At 31.0% G+C, this 16,030-nt stretch overlaps 4 protein-coding genes across 4 annotated transcripts; 2 read left to right on the plus strand and 2 right to left on the minus strand.

Moving 5' to 3' along the window:
* Positions 1-2,913: 2,913 nt before the first annotated feature.
* Positions 2,914-5,448, plus strand: GO595_009985 (putative ATPase; the record flags this gene model as incomplete). The annotated part of the gene is made up of 1 exon (XM_067923730.1): positions 2,914-5,448. The coding sequence occupies one exon, from the start codon at positions 2,914-2,916 to the stop codon at positions 5,446-5,448; it is 2,535 nt and encodes an 844-aa protein (XP_067769934.1).
* Positions 5,449-10,254: 4,806 nt separating this feature from the next.
* On the plus strand, positions 10,255-10,836 carry GO595_009986 (uncharacterized protein; the record flags this gene model as incomplete). Its single annotated transcript, XM_067923731.1, has 1 exon — positions 10,255-10,836. One exon carries the CDS (start codon positions 10,255-10,257, stop codon positions 10,834-10,836), a length of 582 nt encoding a protein of 193 aa, XP_067769935.1.
* A 1,380-nt stretch (positions 10,837-12,216) lies between these two features.
* Positions 12,217-13,569, minus strand: GO595_009987 (putative coronin; the record flags this gene model as incomplete). The annotated part of the gene is made up of 1 exon (XM_067912617.1): positions 12,217-13,569. One exon carries the CDS (start codon positions 13,567-13,569, stop codon positions 12,217-12,219), a length of 1,353 nt encoding a protein of 450 aa, XP_067769936.1.
* Positions 13,570-14,217: 648 nt separating this feature from the next.
* Positions 14,218-15,123, minus strand: GO595_009988 (MORN repeat-containing protein 3; the record flags this gene model as incomplete). The annotated part of the gene is made up of 1 exon (XM_067912618.1): positions 14,218-15,123. One exon carries the CDS (start codon positions 15,121-15,123, stop codon positions 14,218-14,220), a length of 906 nt encoding a protein of 301 aa, XP_067769937.1.
* Between the last annotated feature and the right edge of the window lie 907 nt (positions 15,124-16,030).

Genomic DNA, 16,030 nt, shown 5'->3' on the forward strand with positions numbered 1-16,030 from the left:
AGAGGAGTCAGATTACTCTTACTACACATCAGAAGAAGAAAATCACAATAAATACGAATATCCAGATGAACCTCAAACAAAAAATGTTGAGAAAGCTACTATCAAAGGCAGGCCAAGGAATTCCAACACAGAGAAAGTTAAACTTGACAACAATACATTTGATGACAGCGGACCTAAGCAGGGTGTCTTTGTTCAGGCATCCAACGCGCGCAAGTCGCGAAACAAGCGCCAAAACAACTTCACAAGCACATGGCGCAAGAACCAAGACGTTTTGCTTGAAGAGAGAGGGCATGGATTCCGTGCTACTAAACTCAAGCTCAAGAACGGTGGATACGGAAATAGAATAGACTTTTCTAAAATTTCTTCGAAGAAGTTTGAATAAATGAATGAAATTAAAATCTTAAATTTTTTTGGTAAATTATGTTTAACGGCCACTAAACGGTCGAACAAAAAAAATATAAAAATGGGCGAAAATCCCAACAAAGTCGAAACAATGGAATTCATACAAGCAGTGTCTGAACTAAGGCCGCCAAGTGTTGATCACGATTTTAAGTATCTTGATGAACTTTTCGAATTGTTAGCAACATTACCATCAGACTTATCTGAAATATCAGAGAATGATTATAAAAAGTTAATTAAAATGGCACAGAGTGAAGCTTTGTAGTAAATATATATTTTTAAAATTATAAAAATTGTATTATTTATTTGTTTTTTTAATCCAAATTTGTGTCTTAAAGATGTTATTGTTGTCCAATATCTAAACAGTATACCAATGATCCTGATTAAATCCACATATTATTTTGCTGAAAAAAATATCACATAAAATAACTGATAATCAACTTCATGTAAATTCTAAAATGCTTTACTAACCGTAAGCTTTGGTCAATAGAAAAGAATTATGATGAAATTTTAGTTATTTCCTCAGTTACAACAAGTTTGAAGTGTTGTATTGTTGTAAGATCATATAAATGTAAACTATTCAAAATGCCATTAACTCCGAAGTTGCTGTTTGTTTTTTTCTTTTATCTTGCTCTTCAAGTAAAGCCTTTATATATTCAAATCCCCGAATTTTCTTCAGAGGTTTTTTACGAAAAAACGCAGGAACTTCATTTTATTCAAAATTCTTCATCAATCAAGCCAAATATCAAAATCATTGAATCAACAAATTTATATGATCCTCCATTAGGGATGAAAGAGGTTTGTAAATTTTCATCCCGAATTCCACCTTTTTCAATTTTTAAATCCAAATTTAATTCCAATAATTCAACAGTTTATGTTGATCAATCATTACAAGGGAGTAGCACCATTGCAGTTTCTATTGAAAGAAATGGTTATTCAGTTTCTTTTACAAATCAACAATCAAATTATTTAATTCTTTCAAATACCACAACATCCGTAGAAAACTATGAAATTCAATCTTTAGATAATACGGACTTGATTTTTCTTAATAACATTGAAGGGATATTTCATGTTTTTTCGCAAAAAGAATCATATGTCCCAAAATCAATATGTCCTCGAGACATCAAAATCACATTTCCATTAAAGCCACTTATAGTATTATTTTTCTTTCTCTTCTTTCTTCGATATATCCAAATTTATTTTTCAAATTATTCGTTCAAACCGATTGAAGGCTTTTGGATCTTTGACAATGACTTAAATCGTATTTATGGGGAGCCATTACAACCCGATCCAATTCTCAACAAATACATTGGACATGTTCTTAAGCAAACCAAAATCACTAAAGAGCCATCATCGAATTTTGTTCGACTTCGTCGATTCCAACAATATTATGAATTCCAACGAACTACTGCATTTCCTCTTGGGAATTATATCTTAGCAGTTAAATGGTTTGAAACACTTCCACCATATCCAAATCATGAAGTTCCATTTAGTTGTGAATTTGAATCACAATCGAAACACATTCAAATTATTAACAATCCGAAAATTACATTTGGAGCATTCCGTGAGATTACACCAGTCCATATATCATTTGTCTTACAAGATAATGTTAAATATGTTGTACAATTACCAGCGACAGTATTACCACCATTTCAACCATTAGGAAGAGTTGTTACAGTAATAGAATCTGTGTTATATAACTTGATTAAATTACTTAAGAAAAACCCTTATGTTCATACTAATTTATTTGAAATGGTTGATATTTGTGGAAGATTAACTAACTGTAAAAGAATATTTTTCTTTTTAGGTACAAATCAATTATTATATCAATTTAATAATGAAAATGTCGAACATTTTGATATGAAATTCATTAATAATATCCCATCGAAAGTTGATATTAAAAATGGTTTTGTTTATCATGAAAACTTCTTAGAAGATGGTGATACATGTTTTATTAATGTTATTGAAACGGATGCATTTAAAATTACATCAATCTTCCAATGTGATTATCAAAGAGAACGAAGTGATGATTACTTTGAAACTCATGGTTTCCCTATAGTTAATGCATGTTGTGTATTCTTATATCAATTAGCTACTCGAAAAGAAGCGTGTTTACAATTCTCACGTTTTATTAATATATTTTCGAATAATGAAACATTTCATTCATATTTCGAAATTTTATTACCATCGAATAATATAAATTTGTTTTATTCTAAAGCAATAAAAAGTAAGCCAAATACATTCAAAGAATTATTATCATTATTTAAATCTGTTGATAAACAATTAGCTAAATCTATTAAAGAAATCATTAATGAAAAAACAAAAGTTTCTCGACGTGTTATATCATCACAAAATGAAGTTGGATTTAATCAATATTATTCATTAACAACAACAATTAAAGAAGATTCAAATCAATTAATTATTATATGTTTAATAGAAATTATTACAATATTCATTGAAAAAGAAATTGAATATGAAAACACATTACAAGATTTACAATTAGCTATTGAAACAATGGAAGTTAAGAAGTTCTTTATCTTTAATAAAAAGCCTATTTTAGAAAATGATGAATTATATGACGAATTAAATGTTGAAGCATCATCTTCATTAGAATTAGAACAATTAGTTAATAAAAAAGATTTAGAGAAATTCAAAGAATTAATCGAAAAAGGAGGAAAACAAACAATTCGATTAAATCGTTTTGATGGGGCACAAATTTGGTATTATATTGCATGTGATGATAAACAAGGATATTTATTTAATGTCCATGAAATAGCAGATCCTAAATATCGAATTAATACTATTGATGAAGGATTACAACCTGCAGTATCATCGAACGTAATCTTTTGGGATGTAAATCCTTATACTGAAGCAGTCTCAAGTATATTTAATCAACCAACTATTTGGGATTCTTTATCTGTTGATCAAGATTGGAAGTTTAATCGAATTGTCGACTTTGTACATCAAGATGAACAAGAATTCTTTAATGAGAATTATTATCGATTATTACATGGCGACTTAGATAAATGGAATGGGGAATTACGATTATTACGTTTTAGTGGACAATATGAATGGCATCGAATTTCGATCTCATGGAATAATAACTTGAAAATTTTACATTGTTTAGCAGTGAATATTCATCAACAAAAAGAAGCTGAAAACAAATTAATCGAATCACAAACTTTAAGAGATTTATTGTTCTCGAGTGGTAAATTAGCGTTATGGACATTTAGTAATGATAATAATGATATTGAACCAATGCATAAATTCGATTATAGATCTACAACTGTGGTTAATATGAATTGGAAATTCATCGACTTATATATACATAACGATTATCGAAACTTATTAAAGGAAAGAATTAAAAGAGCTTTTAAGAATGATGAAGCTATCGAAATGGATTTACCTTTAACTCTTGATGATGAAATTTGGGTTTCAATACGTGGGAAAGTTAGAACTAAGTCTCAATTAATTGTTGGTGTATGTATTGATATAACTGAATTAAGAAATGCTTATAATGAATTAGAAATTGAAAAGAAAAGAGCTGAAGAAGCTAATCGCCAGAAAACAGTCTTTTTAGCTAATATGTCGCACGAAATTAGAACTCCAATGAATGGAATTTTTGGTATGTTAGATGTCTTAGCTTTACAAGAATTAACGAATGAGCAACGAATTTTGGTTGATTCTATACGTTCTTCATCATTCCAATTAATGAAATTATTAGATGATACATTAAATATGTCGAAAATTGAACAAGGCCAATTTGAATATAATCCGACTATATTTAACTTAACCAAATTATTTGAGCCTATTTGTATAGCTACATCATCACGTGCTCGTCTAAATCATTTGAAATTTAATTTAATCATTGACAAACATTTTCCAATATTAATATATGGCGATTCACAATTTTTTGTCCAAATTATTAATAACCTTTTATCGAATTCATTAAAGTTTACACGTGAAGGATCAATCACAGTAATTCTTTCATGGGTTGAAGAAGAAGATGGGAAAGAATTATTAGAACTTATTGTCGAAGACACAGGAATAGGAATTGGGAAAGAACAATTACAAGTCATTTTTAAGCGATTTTCACAAGCGAATGAATCAGTCGCACGATTTTTCGGAGGCACAGGATTAGGGTTATCATTAGTACAAGACATCTTACATTACATTGGCGGAAACATTAATTTGGAAAGCGAATTAGGTAAAGGAACAAAGTTCACAGTGCATATGCCATATGAATCTATTTACGTGTATTTCTCGCCAATGTTTACTGATGGGAATCGGCATTTAATATTAACATGTATTTATGACCCGATCATTAAGAAGCAACTTGATGAATGGATTCCATATCATAAATATGAGATAAAATCGTTTGTGGAATCCGATGAAATACTTCAATACTCGAGGTTAGAGAAATGTGTTATAAACGCAATTTTAGTCGAAGGGAATAGTAATAAATGGCCTTCCTTCGCTAAGGCTGCTTCCGAAATCTCCGGATATAAGCCGCCAATTATATCGATGTGTGAAGCAGGCGAAACGTCGTACTTCAACTTGACGATTGCGAAACCTGTGCAAATGATTCATTTGATGAACTTGTTGGACGGATTTAGATATCACTTAAAGAACTCAATGCCTTCGTCAAATAGTGACTCAATGAATGATAACGATGGAATAGCAAACGTTTTGGTGGTGGAAGACAACAAGAATAACCAGTTCGTGATGAAGAAGATTTTGGAATCTTTGAAATGTAAACACAAAATTGCCGAAAACGGTTTGGAGGCTATCAAAAAGTTGGAGACTGACACTTTTGACTTGGTGTTCATGGATTGTCAAATGCCAGTGCTTGATGGAATAGAGGCAACAAAGAGAATTAGAAGATCAAATAAAATTTACGCATCCGTACCAATCATAGCATTGACAGCAAGCGCAATAGAAGGTGATGAACAAACTTGTAGAGAGGCTGGAATGGACGGATACATCGCAAAGCCAGTGAGAATTCAACAAATTCATAATATTGTGAAGCAATTTGCAACACGTGGATAAATTGTTGTTTTTGATAAGTAAAGGGTTATTTTATTAAACAAACAAATATTTTTTTTCTGTGAAATTAAAAAATTTTAATCAAGTATTTTTTCATTTATTTGAAGTCTTTTTTCGATTATTACGTCTGAAAATATGTATATGATAACAATTAAACAATTAAAAATCGAAAAATTTTAAGTAAAATTAATAATATTATTTATAGAAAAATTTGTGGATATTTCAACTTATCATATTTTTTTTAATATTTATTCAAAATTAATTATACGGTAATATTCAAACATTAATTTCTTGCTGATATTTCATATTTACAATCAATTCATTTTGCTGATTATTATAATTTGATTAAAATAATCTTTCTATGATAATAGTAATTATCACTTCAAAAAATCTTAACATTAAAGAATCATAATAAATAATAAAATCATGGAAGATTTTATAGTGAGTGGCTAGGTGGTTATTGGTTGAATTAAAAAATTCCAGGAAAATTTCTGACATAAATTGAATGTTTTATGATACAAATATGCCAGTTGTAAAAAAATAAATCATATAATTTTTCAAAAGACTTCAGTTCACATGAAAAAATACAACTCAGAATCAGGAAAGTTTCTACCTGAAGAGGATGAAATCATTAAAAAAGCAATGTCTAATAAAGATGAAAGTTTTACGCATTGGAATGAAATACAGAAACTTTTACCTAATAGAACCACAAAACAAATATCAGAAAAATGGAGAAAGGTGCTTAATCCAAACATCAATAAAAACCCATGGACAAAAGAAGAAGATGATAAATTACGAAATTTCGTCCATAAAAATGGGGATACAAAATGGAATCTGATTGGGGAAAGTTTAGGTCGCACAGGAAAACAATGTCGTGAAAGATGGGTTTCAAACCTTCGACCAAACATTAAAAATGATCCATGGACACCAGAAGAAGAAAATCTACTGGCGGATTGTGTTAAAGAAATGGGTACAAGTTGGAGTAAGATAGTAAAATTTTTCCCTCATCGTTCAGAAAATAATATTAAAAATAGATGGTACTCTAATTTGAGGAAAAGAAACAAAAAAGTTGAAAAAGTGGGTTTGTCCAGTAATGGTTCTGCAACAAATGACGATGTTACTGAATTTTATTTTTCATGTAATGACCCATTCAACCAGAGTTTTAACATCATGGATGAAAATTTCTGGATTTGACGATATCTGACTGATCTCAAATTTTATATCCAAGTAAATGGCATTTGTCAATTAACGTTCTTTGTGCTCTTTTTAACAGTTACTCACCCAACATACAATAATTAAAATTAAAATCATATATTATTGATATTTTGTCATATTTGAATAGATATTTATCATATAGGAAGTGAAGTTATACCATGTTCATCAAAATGATACCCATCAAGTGAGGACAAATATACACAGCAATAATGATTAGCTATTCTTATTTCATAAGTCATATAATTTTGATTGTTCATATAATTCTGCTAATGATGAAATAGTATAAAATTAATCACATTCATGCAAATAGAAAATTTCACATATAGAGTAATTGAGAAATAAATACTTATATTTAACAAAAATAAATGATATTTGTTATTGGAACTTTTCGAAATTTATGTTTTAATATTGAATAATTTTTTTATCGTTTATTCGACGATAGAGTATTTAAGTCACTTTTCCTAACACTTTAGAACGTTAAAGAGATGTTTCCTCAAGTTCCAACAAGTCCTTATGAATCAGATCCCACCAAACAATCAATTTTAGATTTCATGACTCTTAAAAGTTATGATTTTAAAATGAAAGAAGAAGAAATATCAAAAATTTTCTCATCAAATGAAAACGTTTCAGCAAAAGCTATTTCTTCATTTTTTGGTAGTGTTAATCGAGCTCTTAGACAACATTGCATTCAACAGATTGAACAAATAATTAGTTTAAAACGATTAGGTTTTGTCTTTGCTATTCTATCATGTTGGAAAATATATCTTGATACTCTTTGCGAATTATCTGAACAGATTACCTTGTGTTTCAAAGAAAATGTTAAAAAAACCAAAACTTCTTTAGCACTTGATTCAATTATCGAACATTTACGTTCTAGTGTGATTCGTATAGGTCTTAGAAATTGGAAGCGTTATATATTAGCACAACGAAACATAGGTGCTGAGCTTGATTCCAGTATTTTATTACTTCTTGAAAATCCTGAATTTTATTCGTTTAGTAATGTTAATGTTCCTAATTTTATTCATACATTATTTTCTATGTTTCCAAATACAATTTCACCTGAAGAAGACTGGATGTTTTTTAATACCACCAAATTAATATCCACGTATTTATGGTTTTTTTCCAAGCATAAATACCTATATCCAATTGAGGAGAAGCAACACATTAAAGAATGTTCAATAATCGCCGATTCATTATATACCTACATCAAATATTCACCCAAATGTTACCATCGTTCCAAACAATATTTGAAGTCCTTTTTCAGTGTATTTCACTTAAACGATTTTACAACCATTCAATTTCCATACAATTATTCAGTTTTTGATAACCCCGAATATATTCGTATTATGGAAATGATAAGTATATGTGATCAAGAATATTATTTATCTTCTATCATTCCAGAACAAATCAAATATATGTTAACCTTTAAAACCACATCATTAACAACTAACTTTGATAAAACTATGGAAATATTAGAAACAATATTTTTACCAATGTTTGAAAAAGGAATTAATATTATTGAAAAGAATCCAAAACTTGTACATGCATTTGCAGATTCATTTGCTAATGCAATTTTTAGACTAAGTTTCTTATCAGATCCAACATTATTATTTTTAGAAGATAAACAAGAACATATCCAATGCATATGGAAATTATCATGTCAAATTCCACAATGTGTAACATCATTATCATATGCGTTTATATCATTCCATAAGCCATTATTAGAGAAAGCAGTCAAAGCTAAAGATGAAGAACAATTACAAATGTTAGTCGCGAAAATCAATTGGTTAGTTGATGGAGTATTCCAACATCATCCTACAATGGTATTAGCACGTAGTACATTATTCATTCCACATCAACGAGATACTGAATTAATAAGTCGAGCACGAGTATTAATTGAACAAGCACAAATTCCGGCAAGACAAAGTTATAGTATTGCCGAGTTATTTGATATAGTACCATTTGTTAAAAACAAACAATTGTTATTAGATGAAATATCACATTTTATAAAGAACCAATTATTATCACAAATATCTCCGTCAGTGGAATTGGAAAAGTCATTAATTGATTCATTAGGGCAATATACAGAAGCAGAATTTATTACTCCGTTACAATCAACATTAAAGGAATTCTCTCAAAGATATGATGACTTTAATGTTATTTCTACTGAACATAATTTCGGTAATATTCGGTTCGCCGTTTTATCGAATTTAAAATGGAAACAAATCGTTAAAAGAGGAATTTTGGAATGTTTCGATGATTTCTCTAAAGAAAGAACATATTTCGAAAACGAATATAAAAAACTAAAGCCACGAAATAAGTTAATATGGTGCGATTCTTCATCAGTTGTAGAATGTCGTGCTAAATATGATGGGAAATCACTTTTGTTTTTGTTTAATGGTATCCAATACGCAATAGTTAACTTTATGTCATATAAGAAAAATACGGCGCTTTCCGATTTAATAAAAAATATTCCAGTCGATGAATTAGAAGAACAATTACAAACATTAGTCGAATATAAATTAATCGAAAAAGATCCAAAATCAAGAAAGAAATATCGACTCGCAAAATATTTGCCTTCGAGTTTACATAGGAATTTCGCAAGGAAATATACATCGGCAGAAAATATTGCGCTGAATCAAATGTTGGAAACTGATCGAAGGAAAACAGTGAACTGTATAATAGTAAGAAACATTAAAAAAAGTGGGAAAAATGGTATGTCAATGAATGAAATTATTGATAGTGTGCAAAATGAGGCATTAAATCATTTCTCAGTAACAGCGGAATTTATTAGAGAACAAATGAACGAGTTGGAAGTAACAAAATATATAAAATTAAAGGAAGAAACTGGTAATGGGTTTGTATTTATACCATAAATTAATTTGTTTGAAAAAATTGTGAATAAAAAATCACAGTAAAAAAAATCTGTTTTGAATAAATTTATCTTTTCTTTTTATTTCGATGAAGAAGAAGAAATTGAAATGATTTGTAATTTGGGGTGGTTTGACAGACGGTTTTGGATTAAGGAGGTCTGTTTGGATATTTGAATGTTGGAAACTTTGTGGCTCTTTTTCATCCTTCTGTTAACAACAGGCGCCCTAATCCTCCAGTTGCTAATTTTAAACTCATTGGTTGATTTTGAAATTGATCATGTTAACCCACTTGATTTATGCTCAACACTTGAAAAGAGAATTTCACCCATTCTTATCATCCACGCAGTATCGTCATTCTTCTGTATTCTTTGTATCAAAATTTCATGGCCAGTTCTTTTGATAAATGCTGGAATCGCTGCAGCAATATTTTTCATTAAAAGGAAGAAGTCAAGGATTTTTGAGCCAATGACAATCGTTCGTGACTTGAAGCAAATCAAAGGAAGGCACATCATCTTTGTTGTTGGATGCTGCTTATCATTTATATACTCTTTTGTTCAGATGCTTCTTTCTGCATTTAGCAAGTAAAAATGTGTACCAAATCTTTAATGTTTTTATTTACCAACATTTTTTTCTCTAAAAAAGAATCAAAATTGGAGAACGCCTATCCGATAAATGGTGTGCCCCAAAAGCGGTTATAGCTTTTTCAAAGGAAACTTAAAAAATGAGCATCTCAGAAGAAGAACTTGCGAAGCAAGCAGAACAACTCGAGGAAGCTCTAAAAGAGGCAAGAGCACAAGTTGAAAGCCTTAAAAAAGAGAAACAAAACCAAACAGAAAAAATCCGAAATTTAAAGGAAGTTGTTCGATCCAATGAGAAAACTATAAAAGACATCAAGAAAATGGTGAAGTCCATTCGTGCAAGTTGTAAGAGAGTACAGAAATCCAATTCAAAACTTAAAAAGCAGAATAATGAAGATCAATCAGGAGATGGAAGAATAGATGCATCAAAGTACAATGAAATGCGTCAGACACTTGAAAAATTCAAGTTCGAGCAAGCTAAAGTTAATGATAAGGAAGATAAGCTTGTCCTTGAAGCAATGACCAGATACAAACGCAAGATAAAGCAACTTAAAGCAAACTTCGAAACTCTCGAAGAAAGAAAAGATGACAACGATGAATCCACTGAAAATACTGGAAAACAGGTACGTCATAACAATGAAATGCGGAAACTCTTTGTAGACATTCCAATGTCACCCAGTCTCCAGCTTGTGATCCGAAAGCAAACTCCAGAAGAAAATGACTAAATAAAAAGTTCATATCAATTTTTGAAATTTTCTAATTTCAAGTGTGTTGTTTACTATAAAGAATGAATTTATGTTTATTTAAATAATGTTAAAAAATAATTTTTATTTTGATTTTATACATTATATAAAACCGATGTTAGTTTTGGAAATAGAAATTATACAATTCGATCTATTGTCACTCAGATCCTTATTTGCTAAGAGCACTTTACCTGAATAAATAGTTATTTAGACTTTCTTCTGATGCTTCGTTCATAAAATTACTTCTTGTTTTTGTGTCGTGATAATTAAAAATGAACGAGCTGATGTAGATCACTCTTTTTTATGGCTGCTTCATGTCAAGATGATTTGGCGGTAACTGATTTAGAAGTTTTTCATATGTTATAGGACCAACAAGAATACTCCTGCTGGGAATTTAAGAACAAACATAGTAATAGTAGAATTTAATATGTTAATATTAAAGCATATCTCTTTGGCTAGAGTGGTGTAATACATTGTATGAACCAGAACATATTAAAATGTATATGTTCACAGCTTAAAATTGCAACAATATAAATATATGATGGGAAAACTTTTCCAATATTAAGCCACGTTCCATTGAACTTGGCACATTTGATAATATGATTATTAAAGTTGAATGGGCAACTATTCACCACAATGTTCAGGCAAGAACCTTGATACCAATTAAGAAATCTTGCAACACACTTTGAAATTTGTTAACTTTAAACAAAATCCAGATCCCATAGTGTACGCTTTTTTGAGGGCTGGGCTTTCAGGCAGTCCTCTTTCAGCTAAATACTAAATAAAATACTTTAAATCAAAGGTAATTTTGTTTTATTTAAATCTTAAAGTACAACAGTAAACAAAGCTAACTTTTTATTCATGATGGAAAACTATTAAAAGTTTATATATTCATATCAATTGTGATTTTTTTTTTTTTTGGAATTATTATTTGTTTGTTGAAATATCTAAATATTAATAACCAATAAAATCAATACATATTATATTCAATTATTTTATAGTTTCTTGTTATTTAAAAATTTTGCTCGAATAAAACCATTAAAGGTAATTAAAAATATGATACCATTTAATTATGAATCAAGTCATTTGTGAATCAACATGTCGCTTTTGTCAAAAACATTTAAAATCCATATTTGCATTTATCATTAGTCATTCAGCTCAATGAAACCTATAATATTATTTTGTAAGTTTTCCAATGCTGCTAATTCTTGAGAATGCTAATTAATTATGATAAATATCAAATTTTTTTCATTTGAGATTTAGTTGCAACAGGTCAAAAACAAAAAATTTGACACATCCAAAAGATACGTTAATTTGAAAAAGACGTTTGGATATTTTGAGTGGTTTATTAGAGCCGAACGTTTATTCTCCTTTGATTTGTTTGATTTCTGCTTCGAGTTGAGCGATCTTTGCCTTTTGTTCCTCTATTGTCTTGTTTAATGACATAAGTTGTTGCTTGAGTGCTTCAACATCTTCTTGTGGAGCAGCCTCAACCTTGAAATCGGAAACTACATCTGAGAGCTTAAAGTTCTCGAGATTTACAAGTTTGGGCTTAACCTCAGCACCGTTCTTCCAGTCGTCGAACTCAGCTGATGGTTCTGGGCCGACTGTATCTGGGTAGATATCTTCTTGGAAGCATTCTGCATTACGACGTGGAACAATCATTGGTACATGGAGGAGTGCCTTTGAGTTGGTGATGACATAGAATGGCATGATTTCGCAGATGGATGTGTTGCAGCAATACTTAGGTTGACATGCAACGCAACGAATGGCTTCTTGCATTTGTGTTCCGGAGAGTGGCATGATTGGATGTTTGAGGTCATCATCACGAAGTTCATAGTACTTAGCAGCAGTATCACCACGACCAAATGTGAAGACAACACCATTGTCATAATCAATGAATGGGAAGAGAATACCTGCGTTGTAGTCAACATCTTCTTCTTGGAGTGGTTTCTCTGGGTTACGTTCATCACGAAGAGCGATTTGACGAGCAGCACGTGATGAGAAACCAGTTGTGAAGATATAGTGGAGCTTGTCATAGAAGACAGCATGGGAAGATTTGATGTTTTGGTGTCCTGGAACTGCAACAATTTCGTTACCAGCCCTCATATCGTAGATGTGGATCTTCTTATCTTTGGCTGGGGCAACAAGACGATTACCATCTTGAGACCAGGCGATATCAAGGAAGTTCTGGTTGTTAGTAGCACCTTTAATTGTGGTGACGCATTGGGCCTTGTTGATATCCCAAAGTTTGATGGAGTTTTCCATACCAAAGGAAGCCATAGCTCCATTGACAAGTGGGTTAAATGTGATACGTGCAGCCTTACGACCATGGCCAGTCAAGGTGGCTAATTGTTGGTTGTGATTTGGCTTGACTTTACCATCGCTTTCTTCAATCTTCCAGAGGCGGATGGTGGAATCTTCAGAAGCAGAAGCAACGATGTTGTCAGCAAATGGATTGAAGGCAACATCAATAACTGGTGCCTTGTGACCTTCGAAGAGTGGGCAAGTGTTTCCAATTTTGCCCTTTCCACCTACTTTAAGAATACCAAGTGCGCCGCCACCATTGGTTTGCCATGGGATTGCAATGTAGCGAGCGTTGACAGCAAGCATGTTGGAGTCAACTTGCGCGCTGTGTACAAGGACGTCGCCGTAGCTGTCTACTGGTCTGGATGGCTCACCATAAACATGACGGAAGAGTGATGCTCTGGTCATATAAAAAAATGCTGTAAAATAATTAGCTCAAAAAGTTATTCTCAGAAAAGCAAAAAAGGATGAACATTTCTGTTAAACGAAGTATACAAATTTGAATTGATTAGTTAAAAAAATTGAAAGAAGTGATCACTTCTTGAAAGAACGTTCTTAGTCCTTCATAGTCACTTTTTTAACTTTTAATAATAAATATCGAGCCATTACAGGTATTAAATCTTAAATAACATTTATTAAATTCATATCCAATATTTTTTACATTTGATTTTATTTTTTGAATGAAAAATATTTAAAAAGTAAAACAAAATTTGTATTTTGGTTATGGATGCAAAACCGCCACGTAAGTGTCAAAAAAATTGAATCAATTCAATTTGCTCTCAATTTTTCTGATATCAGAAAACTTGCTAACAAAAAGTGGTCAGGATATAAACACCACTTTTTGTAAATATGATGTGTGTATGGTGTATCAACTTCTCCATTTAAAGAAAATCAAAATAATAATAAAAAAATAACATGTGAATATTTTTAAAAAGAAGGAAGTGATGCCTCATATAAATTTCGAATTTTTTTTTGTGATTTGAAAATTCATTTTTTGGATTCTTTTTTCTTTATGCAAATAATAATTAGAATATAGAGACTTTATAAGTTACAGAATTACTTTTCATTTAATGCTTCTTGGAGGATAGAATCCGGATCCTTAAGTTCAAGAACAGGAATCATTCCGTCAGTTGTTCCAGAAATATCATCAGGTTTCGTGTAGACAGGGTTTTCCTGTTCATCATAATAAGATCCGCACTTAAACATATCATCAACCCAAACTCCTTCAAGTCTCCTTTGAGTTTTTTTGATGTGTAGAACGCCAGGGCCATTACGTTTATCATCCTTGTAGATCCCAGTGAATACATCTCCATTGACTTTTGTCATTTCGCCTTTTCCATTTCTCATGTCATTAAACCATTCACCTGAATATGTATCGTCATTAGCATAAAACATTGTACCTTGTCCCGACTTTTTCCCTTTTACGTATTCTCCCTGATATGTATTTCCATCTTTGTCGTATTGAGTTCCTGATCCCCATTTTTTACCTCTACGCCATTCCCCAGAGTAAAGAAGCCACCTACCTTCAAGCTCACAGTTGGTTTCATTGGACCAAAGGTAATAGTCTCCTTGACCTTCGTATTGGTCATCGACAAATTCCCCTTCATAAATTCCTTCTGCAGTACAATGAGTTCCATGACCATGGCGAAGGTTGTCTTGCCATTCCCCAATATATTCGGTTCCATCATCAAGAACAATTAACTGACGCATGCCATTTTTGTTAGCTAATGTATCTATCCTTTGAGATTTTGTTTGAGGTCTGGCACTAGAATTTCTTGAATTTCCAAATCTTTGTAAAGCATACTTTTTGCTAGATAAATGACATGATGGGTTTGGCTTTCTTTTTTTGATTCGCTCTTGAATAACTTTTGGAGATACACCATCAAATTGATTGATATATGCTTGCATATTTGATGATGTCCCAGAGAGAATTTCTTTTTCATTGTTGGTTGTTGTGCTCATTTATTGTACGTTATTTCATTGAGAAATGTTATATGAAAAATGACAATTTCAGCACTCATTTGCGTTTCATCATTTTTCCAGGCTATTTTCATTAACTTAATTACATTTTTTGTTTGCACTGATAAAAGATAGGAATTTACAAAAAATAACCAATTATGATGTAAAGTAAAATTTTATGAATTTTAAAATTGTATTACTCATGTTATTTAAACAATCAAATTATTTTTTAAATTTACAAAAAACCACATAAAATTTATTAATAAGAATGAAAATTCAACATTTTTGAAGACATTGGAGAATAGCATGAATATCCTTTTGGTAAAGTTGGGCTTTCTAAACAAAAATTAGGAAATGCTTGGGGTAGTGGACGAAGCTTTCCATGGCTATTTTGAAATATTTCAATGTTCTGATCAAATAATTGTTTTTGTTTTGAAAGTTCTCCGTTTTTTTGGAACGTTGGGTCAAGCATTTTTGTGTATCCACCCTCACAGTATTCTTTGTGCTCTTCATAAAATTGTTGATATCCTCCATCAAGAACATAAACAAAAGGGTAAAACAAATTAGGATGTTCATTCATATCACGATCTATTTCCCGAAATATTTGTGCCAAAGAAGGACCGCGGTATGAAGAAAATTCACAATGAAATATAATCACAGAATTTGGAATTATCTCATCAAAAAATAAACTATAAAAATCTAATGGCGAGTTAATGTTAACTGATCCTTTGATGTGACCACCAGCGCATTCATAAGAAAATCTGTTATCAAGGATAAATAATTGTTCATAATATTTGTCATAGACACCATCCAAAAGATCACAAAGAGTATCGCCTGTGATTCGCAGAATTGGTTCTTTAGGAGGAAGAGTTGGAACAAAATGTTGAATCTTTGAACTTGTGTAGCCAAA

Source organism: Histomonas meleagridis (assembly GCF_020186115.1).
Source record: "Histomonas meleagridis strain 2922-C6/04-10x chromosome Unknown scaffold_143, whole genome shotgun sequence".
NCBI classification, from domain to species: Eukaryota; Parabasalia; order Tritrichomonadida; family Dientamoebidae; genus Histomonas; species Histomonas meleagridis.